Genomic DNA, 16,452 nt, shown 5'->3' with positions numbered 1-16,452 from the left:
TTTGGATTTGTGTGTGTTAGTGTGTGTTAAACATGTCTGTTTTTTCCAGAGCCAGTGTGTTTGACTCGGGTACATTCCCATCTGTGTGAAACAGCCGAGAGAGTGAGAAATCACTACGGTGAGGCCACACACATACACACAGAATGACACTAGATCACTCTGACATTAAGCTAAAGGAAAAACTTACTGCATTATTTCAAGATGTGTGTCTTTTCCTACAGAGTGCTGCTCAGAGGAGGTGGCATGCACCACAGTCAGAACACTGATAGACCTTGGGGTGAGTCATGATGTGAATGGGAAAGAGACAGCAAAAGTGAAGACTAGAGGGCGCCAGTGGTTCACCAAACCAATGCGTGCACCAATGTAGGCTGAGGCCTTGCACCGGCCTGGGTTTGAATCCGGCCTAGGCCCTTAACTGCATACCTTCCCCTCTCTCCCTCTACCCGAATTTCCTGTCCTCTCCAAAAACTCAGTTTCTGTCATAAATAATCATTTTTAAAAAGCCAGAAATGCCACCAACAATATATCCCCCCCCAAAAAGTGAAGATTAGAGCTCAGGCGTGTGACATGGCTTTCTTTTATTGTATTCAATGTGTGTGTGTGACCAGGTCCTGGAGGAGCAGCTCCAGGGAGGGAGAGTGTTCCTCAGGGTCAGTCTTCTCTTCCAGCAACTGGACAACCAGCAACAACTGCAACGCTTTATCTCACAGTACCTGTTTGACTAACTCCCACACACACCACTCTCACATAAGTTCATATGTACTGTGTACCACTAACTGATAGATATAAACCCTAAAGACATAAGACGTGTTTATTATTGTCTCTGTTTACCTCAAGCGTTCCCGCTTTGGACCAGAAGGGGTTGTTGTCCCATAGTTCCAGCATCATGATAGTATAGTGGGGCCTGGTTACATTACTAATCAAACTTTCAGTTCAATATTGAAACAGAAAATGTCAATACTGTGGAGCAATACTGTGGTCTGTGGAGTATCCATGCAGAGAAGGGCCGTTCATGATGAATGATGCTTTCATTTCCTCATAATTGGACCCAAGAAATGTTTGAAAAGTGATTTAAGTTTTGTAAACAGTGTTGTGTGTTCGGTTTATCTTGTTGTGATACCGTGTTCAACTTTGATTAAAATCAGTTTTCATCCAGTGAATGTCATGTTCAATCAGTCATCCTTTAGCCCTCATTCCTGGAGGTTTATTTGTTCCAGGGGAGGGTTAGGGTTGATCAGGGTTAGGGAGGAAGGTATGAGAGATGACTGGACCTTTTCTCAGTTTATCACTAGTCCTGTTGGACTGGCAGATTGGAATGTTTCCTACAACAGTGGGTTTACTCTGAAACACCACTACCATCTAGTGTTGCTCTGAAGTACACACACATGCACACACCGTATCAATTCATATATACAATGATGAAATATTTAATCATTCAAACTATAATTGTTTCAAAGAATAATTAGCTGTTTTCTAAAGACAATACTGCATCTGTCACCTCTGTTGTTACAGGATGAGGTGGGCCAGTTGCTTCACTTGTCATCTGACTTAGTGGTATTTAGCATCACAAAAGAGCTTAATCAGCCTCGCAATCAATGCTGTCTGACAATGGACTCCAATCAGTGTCAGACCACGGTGTTCCGTATTGCCCCCACCTGGTCGATCTGACACTCAACCACATCTCCTTTCTAGAACACAGAACACAAAATAACTGATTATAGCCATTTTTGTCTTTTTTTTCTTTCTCAGGTCTGCTCTAGAAAACAAAGACAAACATGGGCATGTGTATAATCATCATTATATTTTTTTCAGTACAACCCAGTGGTGTATTCCAGAAAGTGGATTTAACAAATTGTGAACCTAACCCTGAACTCCGAGTAGATTTACCCTAAAATGGAAAACGGACTTTTCGGTTCCAGAACATTTACATTACGCCATTTAGCAGACGCTCTTACTCAGAGCGACTTACAGCAAGTACAGGGACATTCCCCCCGAGGCAAGTAGGGTGAAGTGCCTTGTCCAAGGACACAACATAATTCTCTCGGCCGGGAATAGAACCGGCAACCTTCTGATTAATAGCCCGATTCCCTAACCGCTCAGCCATCTGACCCACGCACATGAAATTACAGTGCAATTAAAAAATTATATATATTATGTTAATTCATTATGCAAATTCGGAGGGGCCCCCAAATCAATTCTGCTTAAGGCCCCATAAAGGCTTGGGCCGGCCCTGTCAGTCACACAGTAACTTAACAAACTTAACACATAGAGAAAGCAGGCGATCTGCCAGCCCAATTTATGAGCGGGCAGAGCGGCCCACCGGGAATTCTCCCGATTGCTTGCATCAGCAAGGCACACATTTCTTATTTTTTATTTATAATTTTCCCACTCTTAAATATTTTTTTATGAAATTCATCCCCCTGGCTATCTTGACACTTAAAGGTCTGACACAGTTGAGTCATTATGGTACCTCATGTTGACCAGTAGACTGTGCCACAAAAAGTATTTCCAGTGACAAGGGAAGCAAGTTGTAGGGGGGGGGGGGCACATTTCGGCAAGCTCATATCTTCTACTGCTCAACATGAGGCCTTCAGAATCAACAGAGCAGGCTCCCGTGCGCGTAAGTGAACGGAGACAGTCAGTTGCGATAGCCAATCAGATCTCGAGTCTGCGACACCAAGGTCAGCAAGAAGGTCTAATGCGGAATTTGACATGTACATGTCCTGTGATTGGCTAAGCACTCGTGAAAGCCTGAAAGAGGGCAACCTTTAGCAAGGCAATCCACCTAGACAGTAAATAAAACACTTGAAGCCCTCGAAACGGGAATACTAAAAATGACAAAATAAATTTGGATCATCTGCAATTTATAATGCAAATAACGTGGCACATTGGCGCAGCTGACTGAATTGACTTCAGTCACAGCTGCGCCAACATGTTCAATTGTTTTGCTGTTGCATATTCTCAAAAACAAATGCAAATAATCTGTTTACTTTGATTTTCAATTAATAGTTTGTTTCGTTATCGTCTCGTTGGTGACTTTTATGAAACGGCGACAATGCGCAGTTTATTGCACAAACTTGTTTAAGCTCACATAGCGTACTTTTGGTAGACAAACTTTGTTGACTCATCTCTTAAAATCGCCTTTTATTTTTGAGTTTTGACAGTATCCGTGATCTTAGTTTTCCTAGTCTTAATTGTGCAACCTTATTGATTTGAAATGCTCCAGAAATTAAGTGTTGCTCGATTAGCCTATATTCAGTTGATGTAATGTGTAAGTGTGATTCTGTATGGATTCTCGAGCCGTGGTGTCATATTGATGGTATTATGAGATGTATTAATTTAGGTAAGTATGATGTCACTGAAGGCCTAGGCGTGAAATGCAGGCCCCCCACTGGTTCTGAGTGCACGTCCATGGTGTGTAACATTAGCAGTGTAAGGGCAGAGAATATTTAAATAAAATCAATGATGGAATGTGACGTGAAACGGAATGAAAGCACATCTAAATCGCAGTCTTAAAATCCTCTCTCAATTTAAGGCAAAGCGGATTTTTGGAGATCTGTCGGCTGAACCAGTAATGGACACCCCATGTATGCTAACTTTATCAGGCTCAGAAAGTGGGATAGGTAGAAATGCTGATTTTTTTAAAGGAAAACCTGCCAGAAAGCAGGTTAGGTTCACAGTCAGTTACCAAGGACACTGACCCACAGTTTGCGTTTGCGTTCTCTTTCTAGAACGGAAATACCCAGATTTTGCCTCATTTCAGGGTTAACCAACTCAAGATTTTCACTAAACCCTCTTTCTGGAATACCCCCTGAACAACAAGGTTGGAGAACTAGAATCACCTTAAGAAAGACTGGAGGATTCCGGAACACGCCCACACCTGGGGGGGTGCCAGTTAGAAACACATCACCTGGGGACAAGGTCACAAACCTGACACACACAGACACACCGAACCGTGAAAGAATGTAATCACACAATCATCTATGTCTATCAGCCAAGTTTTTGTTGAAACCCAGGTCCCAGGCCAACAGCTTACTGTGAAACCCAGGCCACCAGCTTCTCTGTCCTGAAGATCATCTGGTCCGTGTTGCTGTCCTGGACGGTTGCTCCATTAACCAGGCAACGGATCCCCAGCATGTGAGGGTCTGACCAGTATAGACATCACAGCATTGTACAGTACAGATGCAGACCTTTGCTGTAAAGAGCTTGAGTAGATTTATAATTTCGTCTAAAGTTTCAGGTTATCTAAATCCATGTTTCTCAACTGGTGGGTCCAGACCCAAAATTGGGTTGCGAACTGGTGTGCAGAGGGACGTGTGCTTTGGCTCCGTCAAAAAACCTAACTTTTATTTTAATAAGTTACTGAACCTAGATATTAAAGAATGTTTTATAGGTCATCCTGAGGTCACTCAGCCCCCCACATATTCCGAATGAACCCAAAATAGTCTCAATCATTTGTGCTTCGTTTGTGCTGGTTTGTGCTGTTACAATTGTCGTTTGTGCTGCAGTGGTATTTTGTGCTGCAGGACGTAACCAGCCCCCCCACTTGCTCCAAACTGATTGTACAGTATAGTCGCAATCCTTTGTGCTGGTTTGTGCTGCAATTATTTTAGTTTGTGCTGCTGTCATTTTTTTTATATTAAAGAATAGGTAAAGGCCAATCTGTTGTCACGCTTCTCCCATGTGCTTTCTTGTAATTGTTAACACTTACGTGAATGCACATGGGAGAAGAGTAACAGCACAAACCAGCACAAACGGAGCACAAACGATTGTGACTATTTACAATCAGTTTGGAGCAAGTGGGGGAGCTGGTGACGTCATTGCCCATAATTAAATGTCTAATATAAAAAATACCACTGCAGCACAAACGACAATTTTAATGGCACAAACCAGCACAAACGAAGCACAAACTATTGAGACTATTTTGGGTTCATTCGGAATATGTGTGGGGGCTGGTGACGTCATCGCCCATACTTAAATGTCTAATAAAAAAAATACCACTGCAGCACAAGCAACAGTTTTAACGGCACAAACCAGCACAAATGATTGAGACTATGTTGGGTTCATTTGGAATATGTGGGGGGCTGAGTGACCTCAGGATATAAAACATATATATACCTATAAAACATTCTTTAATATCTAAAAAATGAAAGCAGCACAAACTAAAATAATTGCAGCACATACGGAGCACAAACGATTGAGACTATTTTGAAGATGTTTTGCGTTGGGTGGGGGGCAAACTTCACGCAGTTCGCCCGCATTCTTTAACATAAATGTCAAGGTGTCAATCAAAGCTGCAGCGCACTGTACTGTACACATTTTTTGTGAAATAAATTTTAATGGTTCGGAAATGATATCATTTTGGGGTTGTGACTTAATTGCCAAGGACAAATGTGGGTCCTGAAGTTAGACCAGTTGAGAACCACTGATCTAAATCAAACTATTCCTCCCAGTCTTCCTATACTTTTCTTACCATTCACAGCATCGCTTGTCACTAAAGCAGGGCCAAGAGGACAGAAGCTGTCAAATGTTTTTCCCAGCAACCACTGCTTCCCGTTGCGTTTCATCTGCCAATCACGAGCGGTGACGTCGTTAGCCACGGTGAAGCCTGCCACAAATGACATGGCATCCTCCTCCTTGGGGGGGATCAAAACAAGATAAAAACATTGATCTTGTTTTGCTAACACAAACTTCAGCTGCCCCTTTACAATATCCAGTGACATCCACAGAAAAAAAGGATGGCAATAAATATATAAATATAGCATCATATGTAGCTGAATCAATTTACCTACATCAATAAATAAATAAATGTACTTATTTCAAAATGGCGTTTTTGTAAAGACAACATTTATTTATTTCATGGGACTTTTATTTCCTAATGCCACATTTATTTATTTTTTGAGACTTTTATTTCCTAACGTCACATATATTTCTGTGCTGTATTTATTTCCAATCTCACATGCAAACGAGAGGGGCGTGTTTATCTTCAGACCAATGCAGCTGCACAAGATCAAAGGCAGATAGGGACACCAGAGCCTGTCTAAAGGAGAGCCTGTTCACTCCCTATTAAAGGCCATATGGCAGGTTTATTTTTCCAACGAATTTGCGCCATTTGCTTGTTGGTAATAAACATTTAAACTGTTATCCATTGTATTTGATGTTGTTGGGTCTCACAAACCTGAATAAAATACAAAAAAGTCGCTACTTTTTGCAATGATTCTTCTTTCCCCCACAATGCATTGCATTTTTTTGTAGGGCAAGTGGAAGAGAAATGTACTTGCCCCACTGGACAAGTTTAAAATCAAACTAAATAAAATGCCATGTTACTTGCATTGGCCAACTTGCAAATACTGAGGATAGCCTACCTAACTCAACCAGTTGAGTTAGCCAATGTCGTTAGCGATGCTAGCTAACGTTAGTTTGCTAGCTGTATATATTACATTTACATTACATTTAGTCATTTAGCAGACGCTCTTATCCAGAGCGACTTACAGTAAGTACAGGGACATTCCCCCGAGGCAAGTAGGGTGAAGTGCCTTGCCCAAGGACACAACGTCATGTTGCATGGCCGGGAATCGAACCAGCGACCTTCTGGTTACTAGCCCGATTCTCTAACCGCTCAGCCACCTGACAGCCATATAACATTTCACTGGATCTTGCAGCTGTTTGATTGACTGAAATTATTATGAAATGTTATGTCCTACTAGCCATTTGCCTACTTTTGCAAGCCACAGTATTTCCAAGCCCTGATAGTGTAACTGAGAAGACACAGTAAATAATTCCTCTTTCAAGTAATAAGCCCCCGTTCAAGAGTTGAGCATTAAATTAGCTGCACGGTCTGTGGAGATATTGGGACGAATCTGCAATACAGTACATAACAGAAAGTGTTTCATTCTGCATAAATTGTGTAAATGTTTAATGTAACAACACCTCAATTGTTATCATTCGTATAATATTACAGCTCATCTTCGTTGGTCAAAGGCACAATCTTTACCCGGACGTGACTTTTGTGCATGGAAAAGTGAAACGTAAATGTAGGCTACTTGTCCAAAGGACAAGTGCCTCAAAAAGTTAATGTCAGGCCCTGAATGATCACTGTCACTAGATATAAAGAAAACGTTGACTTTCACTCGGTGCTATTCACTGACAGTAAAAAAAAAATTGTACATGTGCACTGCTGTTCGTAGACTAGCTCCAGAGCTCGTTGCTGCATTGCTAAATGATAGCAACTCACCAGAACTCTTCACCAATTCTCCACTCATTCTCCTCGGACCATCCATTTAATTGGCTTTAACGGCCATCAGGTCTCGGCAATTCCTCATTTGCCCTCTCATGTCTACTTGGTTCAAAATGATACGGCTGCGGGCCATCATACACTTTAGTGGTTTTTGCCACCTCTTCTTCATCCCAGTCAGTACTAGTTCTAGTACTAGGCTGAGGCTACTCTCCTCCACGACTCCCCAACGTGACATCATCGCCGATTTGCGCTAATATGCTAATGCCTACACCAAAAACGTCAAAAACTGGTCTTTAACACCATTTGGAGACACCATTTGGAGATATTTTAAATGATATACATATCTTGAGTGCTTCATGTACCCATTAATCAACAGTAGTGTTTAACCTTCCATATGGCCTTTAAGCCCCATTGTACCAAATTTTGTTGCAGTTACAACAGAGTTCCACTGGGAGTGATCGCGGTCCAGTGCAAAATGAATGGGAGTCTATGGAGCTAAACGGCTACATTTGTCTCTTTTGCCTGATTGTCGTTGACAAATCTCAGATTTGATTGTTTGCATGTTCAACATGGATTATAGGTTGAAAGTTGAATGAACGAGTACTTATGTCCTTTCGATTTCTTACAGGGTGAGTCGTTGTTGCCCATCACACGCTAGCATTCTGCTAATGAATGCTGATTGGTAAAGGACTGACTACGACCAGAGATCCCGCCGAAGCGGAACCAGAATGTCAGAGCATTATCAACATTAGCAAGTCAAAACTCTTTCTAGCATGTGTATTGACCATAGACTTCTATATTAATAGACACAGCTAGATTTTTCTTCCAAGATGGCATCCCCATTCATTTCTATGAAAAGTGCTCAGTGGCGCAGTGAGGCAAGCGCGAGCGCGAAATGGACCGTGCCATCTTTCCAGACCGACTCGTCTGGTCTTGTGCAGAAGCTTGTTCCTAGCTCCGCAACTCATGCATGCTTGCAACTAGCTGTACACGTCATACTTTGCGACAACCAGTCGCAAGCTTGTGAGCTGGAGCTAAGCATAGATATATATACATTTTTTTTTTTACATGTTCAAAATAAAGTACTACTACTACATGACTCAGACTTACCATATAGCTTATGGCTACATTGTTCTTTTTGCTTCGTGTTTTTAGTTTGACTGCTTAAGTAGCATATTGTGTCGGATTACAGAAACTGTAAACTTGAATATCTGGCTCTGTCGTTGTTCTATCTCGGCAAAGCAAGCTAAATTAAGTTGAGAAAATCTCAACTCGAATCGCGTTGCTACCCACAATGCACCACGCAAGCGATTCGCCTGGCTCCATTGAAAATGAATGGAAAGCATGTTGTAGCGTCGCTCGCGTCGCTGCAGTGTGAACGTTAGCTCACACGCTCGTGATTAGTTGTCGCAAAGTATGACGTGTACAGCAAGTTGTGATCGTTTAACCCTTGTGCTGCCTTCGGGTCACCCAAAGGTTCATAACGAACCATCGTTGTGTTTACCCAATACAAAAACAAATAATTTTCTTTTAACCTTCGCAATGTGGGGGTCTGAGACAGCCCAACGGTTAAAAGAAAATGCTTCACTTTGTTTTTGTATGCGGTAAAGTTGTCGCAATACGACGGTGGGTCACAATGACTGATGGGTCAGAATGACCCGAAGATAACACAAGGGTTAAAGGGGTCATTGATTGCAGAACCGAATTTACCTTGTCACAGTTGAATAACGACAGTTCAGTGGGTAAAATGGACATACAGTGAACCCCAAAGTCCATTGACACCTCTTTCCTGTGTAAATCTCACAATAAAAAAATGTAGCTGTAAAATGTTTTTGCCTTTTTTGGCTCTGGTCAGTAGAATGTGTGATGATTAAGTTTACTGGCAATGGGGCTAACGTTATTTCATGTTCCTGACTGTGTTTCATTCAAATAAATAACCCATATTGTCATGTAAATCTACAATTCAAGATGCATGTTTGTCCAGATCTATTTTTCAGCAAGATAGCTGGAGCTAACTGAAGCTGAGTTGAATCACGATAGTTTGTTTGCTAAGATGTAGTGCTAACGTTACCCACCTAAGTCGTCGATCCTGTTTGCTTCGACAACAGAAGTGGAAACAACTAACGTAATCATTTCAAATGATATCTAGTCAATCTGTTGAAAACAGTGTTGTGTAGACACAATAGATTTATTTGTACGTTTTTATTGGAAGTCTCCACCTTCATGTTTCAGTGAGTGTTGGCCGTGTTGTGTCTTTGCTCCGCAGCTTCACTCGTTGTAGACCAACCAATCAGTGCACAGCTCATATATATGAGCATACCATAAAAGGAGAAAACCTAGAGTTTTTTCCCGGGACAAATTCACTGGAAGCATCAGGGGGCATTGAACAGCACCCGGGCCATTTTCAGCCCAACCAATGTTACATACCCTATTCAGAGACCTTAAGGAACAGTGTGAAATACCCCCAAAAAACATTAAATCGCCCCTTTAAGAGCCTCGGAGCATAGTGAGCCAATGTTCTGCGCAAGACCGGACGGGCCGGAAATGGAAAGATGGCGCGGTCCATTTCGCGCTCATGCTTGCCGAATTGCGCCATTGAGCACTTTCCATAGAAATGATTAGGGACGCCATCTTTAAAGATCCTGTAAAGCCAATTCCATGATTTGAAGTACATTATATACGTGTGAAATTAGTTCCTGAAAGCATGTGCAAAGCACGAAAACCTTGTCACACTGAAATGTGGAGTAAGACCGTAGAACAGTTTCTCTTCCGTTTTCAGATCAGGTTTTAATGGGCGGAACCAAAAAATTACCTATCTACGTCATTTTGACCCATCTACATAAGATCACTGAATGGTTCCTCCTGCTGTACTGTTATTGTAGCCTACATCAGCTTGCTAGCTAGCTAGCTTCAGGATGTCTCCCTCCACCCGCAACTGCATCTTTCCTGGATGCAAGAACTTCAGCTGCGCTGCAAAGCTATTTAATTTCCCTATTGATGAGGAAAGGAAAAATAGGTGGATTGATTTTGTGAAGAGCCACGCTGATGGAAAGCTTCGGATAAACTCCAACAGCTGCCTCTGCAGTGACCATTTCACGGCGGATAGTTTTAACATGGACCAGAGACAGACGGGGTTCAGGGACACACGGCTTCTCTTGCAGCGCGGAGCCGTACCGAGCATCGCCCTCCCGGCCGTTCCTCCTCCGGTCGCACCTGGACCATCCACTGCCGCCAGCAGTTCATCACTCAGTTCTGTGTGCTTGTTATATTATACTAGATAACTTTTCCAGAGGTATCTCTGCTATTAGTTAGTGCAAACCGCTAACTTGATATTAGGCTACTCTGTGTAGAATGATGGTATTTTGGTGAAATGGTAGCTAATGTGCTAGAAGTAGTTGGAGAGCTCACTGTCTGCTGTCTCTGGTGTACATTTTTACTACTGTGTTACAGCTCAGGAGAACATTTCATTTATATGCATCTGTATGTTTCACTCATTGAACAAATACATTCTAATTCTATACTGTTATGTTCGGCTTGACGTAGCGTCCATTATCTGGGTGGTAGGTAGGCAGTGAGGGGCGTAGCTTCAGCTCCTTCAGGCGACACGCCCCCCCAGTCTCAAGCAGAGAAGAGTGCTGATTTTCTCAAGATTTCAAAGCCTAATTTAACATACTTGTCGAGTTTTTTTTCATTCGAATTTGGATGGGTAGTTAATAACACATTCTTCTGTGGTGTGGTGAACTTAAAACTCGTTTTCAATTCCACTTTACAGGATCTTTAAAGAGCAGGCTCGCTGTGTCTACTATATATCATGGTGTACTTGTCTTTCTACAAGTTGTTGTGGGATAAACCTGTAATTTAAATGAGAAACCTTGCCAGTTGATGGGGTGGAAGTGATCTTGGGGAACACCCTGGCTGGAAACCAGGTTTGGCCTGCTCTACCATCTTCCCTGGAGGTTACTTCTACGCCAGAAGGGGGGGAGCCCATCGCGTGTGGGGACCCAGTGGTGTTTCCGGTCTGCGCGGTGACATGGGCCATGGGCCGTGCAAATGCTGGAGACGGTGAGGTTGTTGTCGATACATCAGAGTCAGTTTCTTTCCCTGTGCCTGCTTTCCCTTTATCTGTTTCTCGCAGTGAGCTGGGGAGAGACCAGAAGGACGATCTTACACTGAAGAAGTTGTTTGACCAGGTTCTTCCCGTGGAGGACATGGAGAGTTCTGGCCAGGGGTACTTTATTCGGGAGGGGTTGTTGGTGAGAAAATGTCTGCCTCAAAGTGATAATTTTGTGGGAGAGGCTGTATTTCAGATTGTGATGCCGGTAAAGTTCAGGGAGGTTGTGTTGCAGGTTGCACATGATGACATAGCGGGACATTTAGGGGTTAGGAAAACCTACGACCGAGTATTGAGGTACTTTTTCTGGCCCCGGTTGAAGACCACGATTTCGGCCTATATAAAGACCTGCCATGTCTGCCAACTGACTGGTAAGCCTAACCAGACAGTTAAACCTGCCCCGCTGTATCCAATCCCTGCAGTCGGTCAACCTTTTGAACGATTGATCATCGACTGGGTTGGTCCCCTGCCCCGTTCCAAAACCGGTAGTACCTATTTGCTGACGGTGATGTGTCAGCCCACCAGGTACCCTGCTGCGTACCCTCTACGTAACATCACCACTAGGTCGGTGGTGAAGGCGTTGACCCAGTTAATTTCCATTTTTGGCATCCCCAAGGTAATACAAAGCGATCAGGGTTCTAACTTCACCTCTAGCATGTTTTCTGCCATCCTAAAGCTTCTCAGAGTTAAACACTCGTTGTCTAGCGTGCCTACCATCCACAGAGTCAGGGGGCCCTGGAGTGTTTCCATTCTACCCTGAAGTCGTTACTGCGAGCGTACTGCTTGGAAATGGATCGCGACTGGGAAGAAGGTTTGCCATGGTTGTTGTTGGCAGCTAGGGAAGTGACGCAGGAGAGCACAGGTTTTAGTCCAAACGATTTGGTATTCGGCCATGCCGTTCGTGGATCCCTGGCTGTGTTACAGGATGATTGGAAAGCCTCTGGGCCTCCAGTGAACCTGCTGGATTTTGTAAATGGTTTTCGGCGGAGGTTGTATGAAGCTGGGAAGATGGCCAAGGTGAATCTTGAAGCCTGTCAAACTAATATGAAGCGTCTGTTCAACCACCGTGGTGAATGCCGGGAGTTTAGCCCCAGTGATCAGGTACTTGCATTGTTACCGGTTGTAGGGTCTCCTTTCCAAGCCAGGTTTACTGGTCCGTACTCGGTGGTTCGCAAGGTTTCGGATCAGAACTACCTGATCACTACACCATCTCGGAAAAGGTCAATCCAGTTGTGTCATGTCAACCTGTTAAAACCTTATTACGTCCGTTCCTCTCCTTTAGACTCCATACCAGAGGTGAAACCCGTGGCTTTGGCTGTGGGGGTGGCCGACTCTCCTCCTTTCCTGGCAGGGGGGGTTGAGGAGGAGTTGTCCTCACCGGATGACTTTGTGCTCAGAGGGAGACTAAGGAACTCTGAGTCCCTTTTATCACTCCTTCAGGGTTGTACTCGTACACCGTTATGCCGTTTGGTCTGCGTAATGCCCCTGCAACCTTCCAGTGTCTGATGAACAGGGTTGTTTCCGGGCTGGTCGGTTGCGCGGTGTACTTGGACGATCTGGTGATTTACAGTAACACCTGGAATGAACATTTGCAGCGGATTCAGGCTCTGTTCCTACGCTTAGCGTGGGCGAGGCTTACAGTAAACCTGGCCAAGTGTGAGTTTGCCCAGGCCACCGTGACTTACTTGGGGAAGGTGGTTGGCCAGGGCCAGGTGCGTCCCATACGAGCTAAGGTACTGGCCATTGACCAGTTTCCTTCTCCGGTCACCAAGAAGGAGCTGGCCAGGTTCCTAGGGATGGTGGGGTATTACCGAGTGTTTTGTGCTAACTTCTCCACCGTAGTGGAGCCCCTAACCCACCTGTTAAGCTCCAAGGTTCAATTAGTGTGGTCCCCTGGTTGCCAGAGAGCTTTTGAGGAGGTTAAGTATTTGCTCTGTTCTGCCCCAGTGTTGTCTGCTCCCCAACTGGACCGGCCGTTTGCCTTGTATGTGGATGCTAGCAAGGTGGGGGCGGGGGCGGGAGGCATCGAGTGTCCAGTCAGTTTTTACTCCAGAAAGTGTAATTCTTACCAGTTGAATTACTAAGTAATCGAGAAGGAGGCATTGGCGTTGGTCTGGGCGTTGCAGCATTTCGAGGTTTATGTTGGGACGGGTCCTTTGGTTGTCTACACTGACCACAACCCACTTACCTTCTTACATTCCTTGCAGAACCAGCGGTTGATGAGGTGGTGTCTGTTTTTGCAGCCTTATCATCTGGATGTCCGCCATGTGAGGGGCTGTGAGAATGTGTTGGCTGATGCGCTGTCCCGCGCGCCTTGTGCCTAGGTGACCATGCCGTTTCTGTCTGTTTTGTCCTTTCTGCTCCTGTGTTTTAGGACATGCAGTAGGGGTGCTGTGGTGGGAGCCATGCGGTTGGATTGGGCCTGGACGGACTAGGGGCTGTCCTTGGGACACCGGTGGGGCCTGGGGACCCTGGGGGGGTCCCTCTTAAGGGGGGGGGGGTTTGACAGCCCTCCCCTTTCCTGCGAGCCCTGCTGATTGGGTTGATTGGACGCACCTGTACCCAGGCTTCAAGTACCTGCTCCAGGGATGGGGGAAGGGGGCCTGAGCTGACCCCCAGTTTGATAATGTGTACTCTTTGTCATCCACCATGGGAAAAACATTAAACTATTGCTAGCCGTCCAGTTTTGCCTACGTCTCTTTTCCGATTGCATCCGTGAGCCAGATGTAACATATACTTTTTGTTTTGGCATGTTTTGTGATAGTTTCTGTATAGGTTAATAGACAAATTATAAATTTATGAACATTTGGCATTTGACCCAGGTTCTGTATGCTAGCTAGCAACGTTCTTCATTCCAGTTACCACTTTCTTGTTGCTAGCAGACAAATGATAATGTAAATTGTATTGTATTTTGCATGCGCAGATTTGGAAGAATTACACCTGTGAGACAAAGTAATTTGTTTTTGTGCGTCTTCCACTCAGGTATGTTGCTCCAAATATGAAATTAGATAAGTTGTGTGTTCTGATGTATTTGTCATGTTTGAAGGAGATTTGTATTATTTCTGTAAACAAATCATCCTGATGTGAAATTGAGCAGTAGTTGTAGACCTGACTGCACAAGATTCTGAAGAATTACACCAAGACTTCCAGAGTCTGAGTGTTTTCCACTCAGACTCCTACTGGAATACATTGCAGAATAACCATTGTTACATTTACATCAACACGAAATGGTGCAAAATTCTATGGTAGTTTCTAATTAGGCTACTGTTCATCGCTGATGGAGCTTATGACTGTCGTGTTCACACTTATAGTTTGGTTCTCTTGGATCTCTTGGTCCGGACCAAAAAATAAAATTATAGCCTACATTCAGTCCTGGTTAGCTAACATGACAATCGCATCAAAGTTCGTTTTCATCGAGCCAAACCTGCCAAGTGTGAACACACCCAGATGCAGACTATTTTATTTACCACTGGAATTTATAACGGTCCTGTGTAGACTACATTTCCCTAAGTGCAAATGCTAAGGAGGCACTCCGTGAACTATAGGGTCATCAGCGAACTGGTCTAATCCGCCCCCACCTCGGCTACTAGAACCACATCTCTCCTATTCCCCGAATACAGACTGCTTGTCAGACGCTCCAAACCGGGTTTGAAGCAAGTGGCTCCTCACTAGAATTGTGTAAGCTACTGGTCGGTAATGCACTGTGTCTTGTCCCGCATATTGTCTTGTTTGCACGTGCACTGTAAAAACGTGTAGGTCTTATTTAGTCCTATGTAGTCTCATGTGTTTCATGCAGCACCATGGTTCTGGAGGAACGCCGTTTCATTTGAAACATTCATGTAAAATCACCAATATGAAAATGAACTGTTTGTATGGCTAATTAGTGGATACTCTGAAACTAGTTTGAGATCAAAGGTCACATGATCGGAGCTATTGAAATTAGTAGTATGGGCGGGGCTGTCATAATAATTTGTTTTGCAATAGCATTTCTGAGACATCGGGAGCTATTAATGAGTCAACAGGTCTAGAGCTGACTGTGTAGTTGGGTGGCTACACAGTTTGGGCGGTTACACAAGTTGCGTGATATACAGTTAGGTCCATAAGTATTTGGACATTGACACAATTTTCATCATTTTGGCTCTGTATACCACCACAATGGATTTGAAATTAAACAATCAAGATGTGCTTTAAGTGCAGACTTTCAGCTTTAATTTCAGGGTATTTACATCCAAATCAGGTGAACGGTGTAGGAATTACAACACGTTTTATATGTGGCCCCCCCCTTTTTAAGGGACCAAAAATAATTGGACAAACTAACAATCATAAATCTAATTGTCACTTTTAATACTTGGTTGCAAATCCTTTGCAGTCAATGACAGCCTGAAGTCTGGAACCCATAGACATCACCAGACGCTGGGTTTCGTCCCTGGTGATGCTCTGCCAGGCCTCTACTGCAACTGTCTTCAGTTCCTGCTTGTTATTGGGGCATTTTCCCTTCAGTTTTGTCTTTAGCAAGTGAAATGCATGCTCAATTGGATTTAGGTCAGGTGATTGACTTGGCCATTGCAGAACATTCCACTTCTTTGCCTTAAAAAACTCTTTGGTTGCATTCGCAGTATGCTTTGGGTCATTGTCCAACTGCACTGTGAAGCGCCGTCCTATGAGTTCTGAAGCATTTGGCTGAATCTGAGCAGATAATATTGCCCGAAACACTTCAGAATTCATTCTACTGCTTTTGTCAGCAGTCACATCATCGATAAATACAAGGGAATCAGTTCCATTGGCAGCCATACATGCCCACGCCATAACACTACCTCCACCATGCTTCACTGATGAGGTGGTATGCTTTGGATCATGAGCAGTTCCTTCCCTTCTCCATACTCTTCTCTTCCCATCATTCTGGTACAAGTTGATCTTGGTCTCATCTGTCCATAGGATGTTGTTCCAGAACTGTACAGGCTCTTTTAGATGTTTTTTGGCAAACTCTAATCTGGTCTTCCTGTTTTTGAGACTCACCAATGGTTTACATCTTGTGGTGAACCCTCTGTATTTATTCTGGTGAAGTCTTCTCTTAATTGTTGACTTTGACACAGATACGCCTACC

General features: G+C 43.8%; 2 protein-coding genes across 8 annotated transcripts in view; one reads left to right on the top strand and one right to left on the bottom strand.

Annotated features, from left to right (window-relative positions):
• Positions 1–1,254, top strand: part of gpat2 (glycerol-3-phosphate acyltransferase 2, mitochondrial) — a 33,199-nt gene extending 31,945 nt beyond the window's left edge. Inside the window, exons 20-22 of the mRNA XM_067227871.1 lie at positions 50–118; positions 222–277; positions 609–1,254. Of these exons, the coding sequence (XP_067083972.1) occupies positions 50–118; positions 222–277; positions 609–725 (242 nt within the window). The 3' untranslated portion in view covers positions 726–1,254. The remainder of the gene's footprint in view (positions 1–49; positions 119–221; positions 278–608) is intronic.
• Positions 1,255–1,399: 145 nt separating this feature from the next.
• fahd2a (fumarylacetoacetate hydrolase domain containing 2A) overlaps positions 1,400–16,452 on the bottom strand; it is a 28,294-nt gene continuing 13,241 nt past the window's right edge. For 6 of the 7 annotated variants that reach the window (XM_067227896.1, XM_067227893.1, XM_067227897.1 and 3 more), the window contains exons 5-8: positions 5,474–5,636; positions 4,037–4,145; positions 3,843–3,930; positions 1,400–1,688 (exon numbers count right to left, since the gene is read on the bottom strand). In XM_067227896.1, coding sequence (XP_067083997.1) covers positions 1,626–1,688; positions 3,843–3,930; positions 4,037–4,145; positions 5,474–5,636 — 423 coding nt within the window. In that variant the 3' untranslated portion in view covers positions 1,400–1,625. Of the gene's footprint in view, positions 1,689–3,842; positions 3,931–4,036; positions 4,146–5,473; positions 5,637–16,452 lie in introns of those variants that run through there. The other variant, XM_067227894.1, reaches the window with a different exon arrangement.

Source organism: Osmerus mordax, chromosome 24, assembly GCF_038355195.1.
Source record: "Osmerus mordax isolate fOsmMor3 chromosome 24, fOsmMor3.pri, whole genome shotgun sequence".
Classification (NCBI taxonomy): domain Eukaryota; kingdom Metazoa; phylum Chordata; class Actinopteri; order Osmeriformes; family Osmeridae; genus Osmerus; species Osmerus mordax.
Note: the sequence above shows the minus strand (reverse complement) of the source record. Positions and strands in the feature narration are given on the sequence as shown.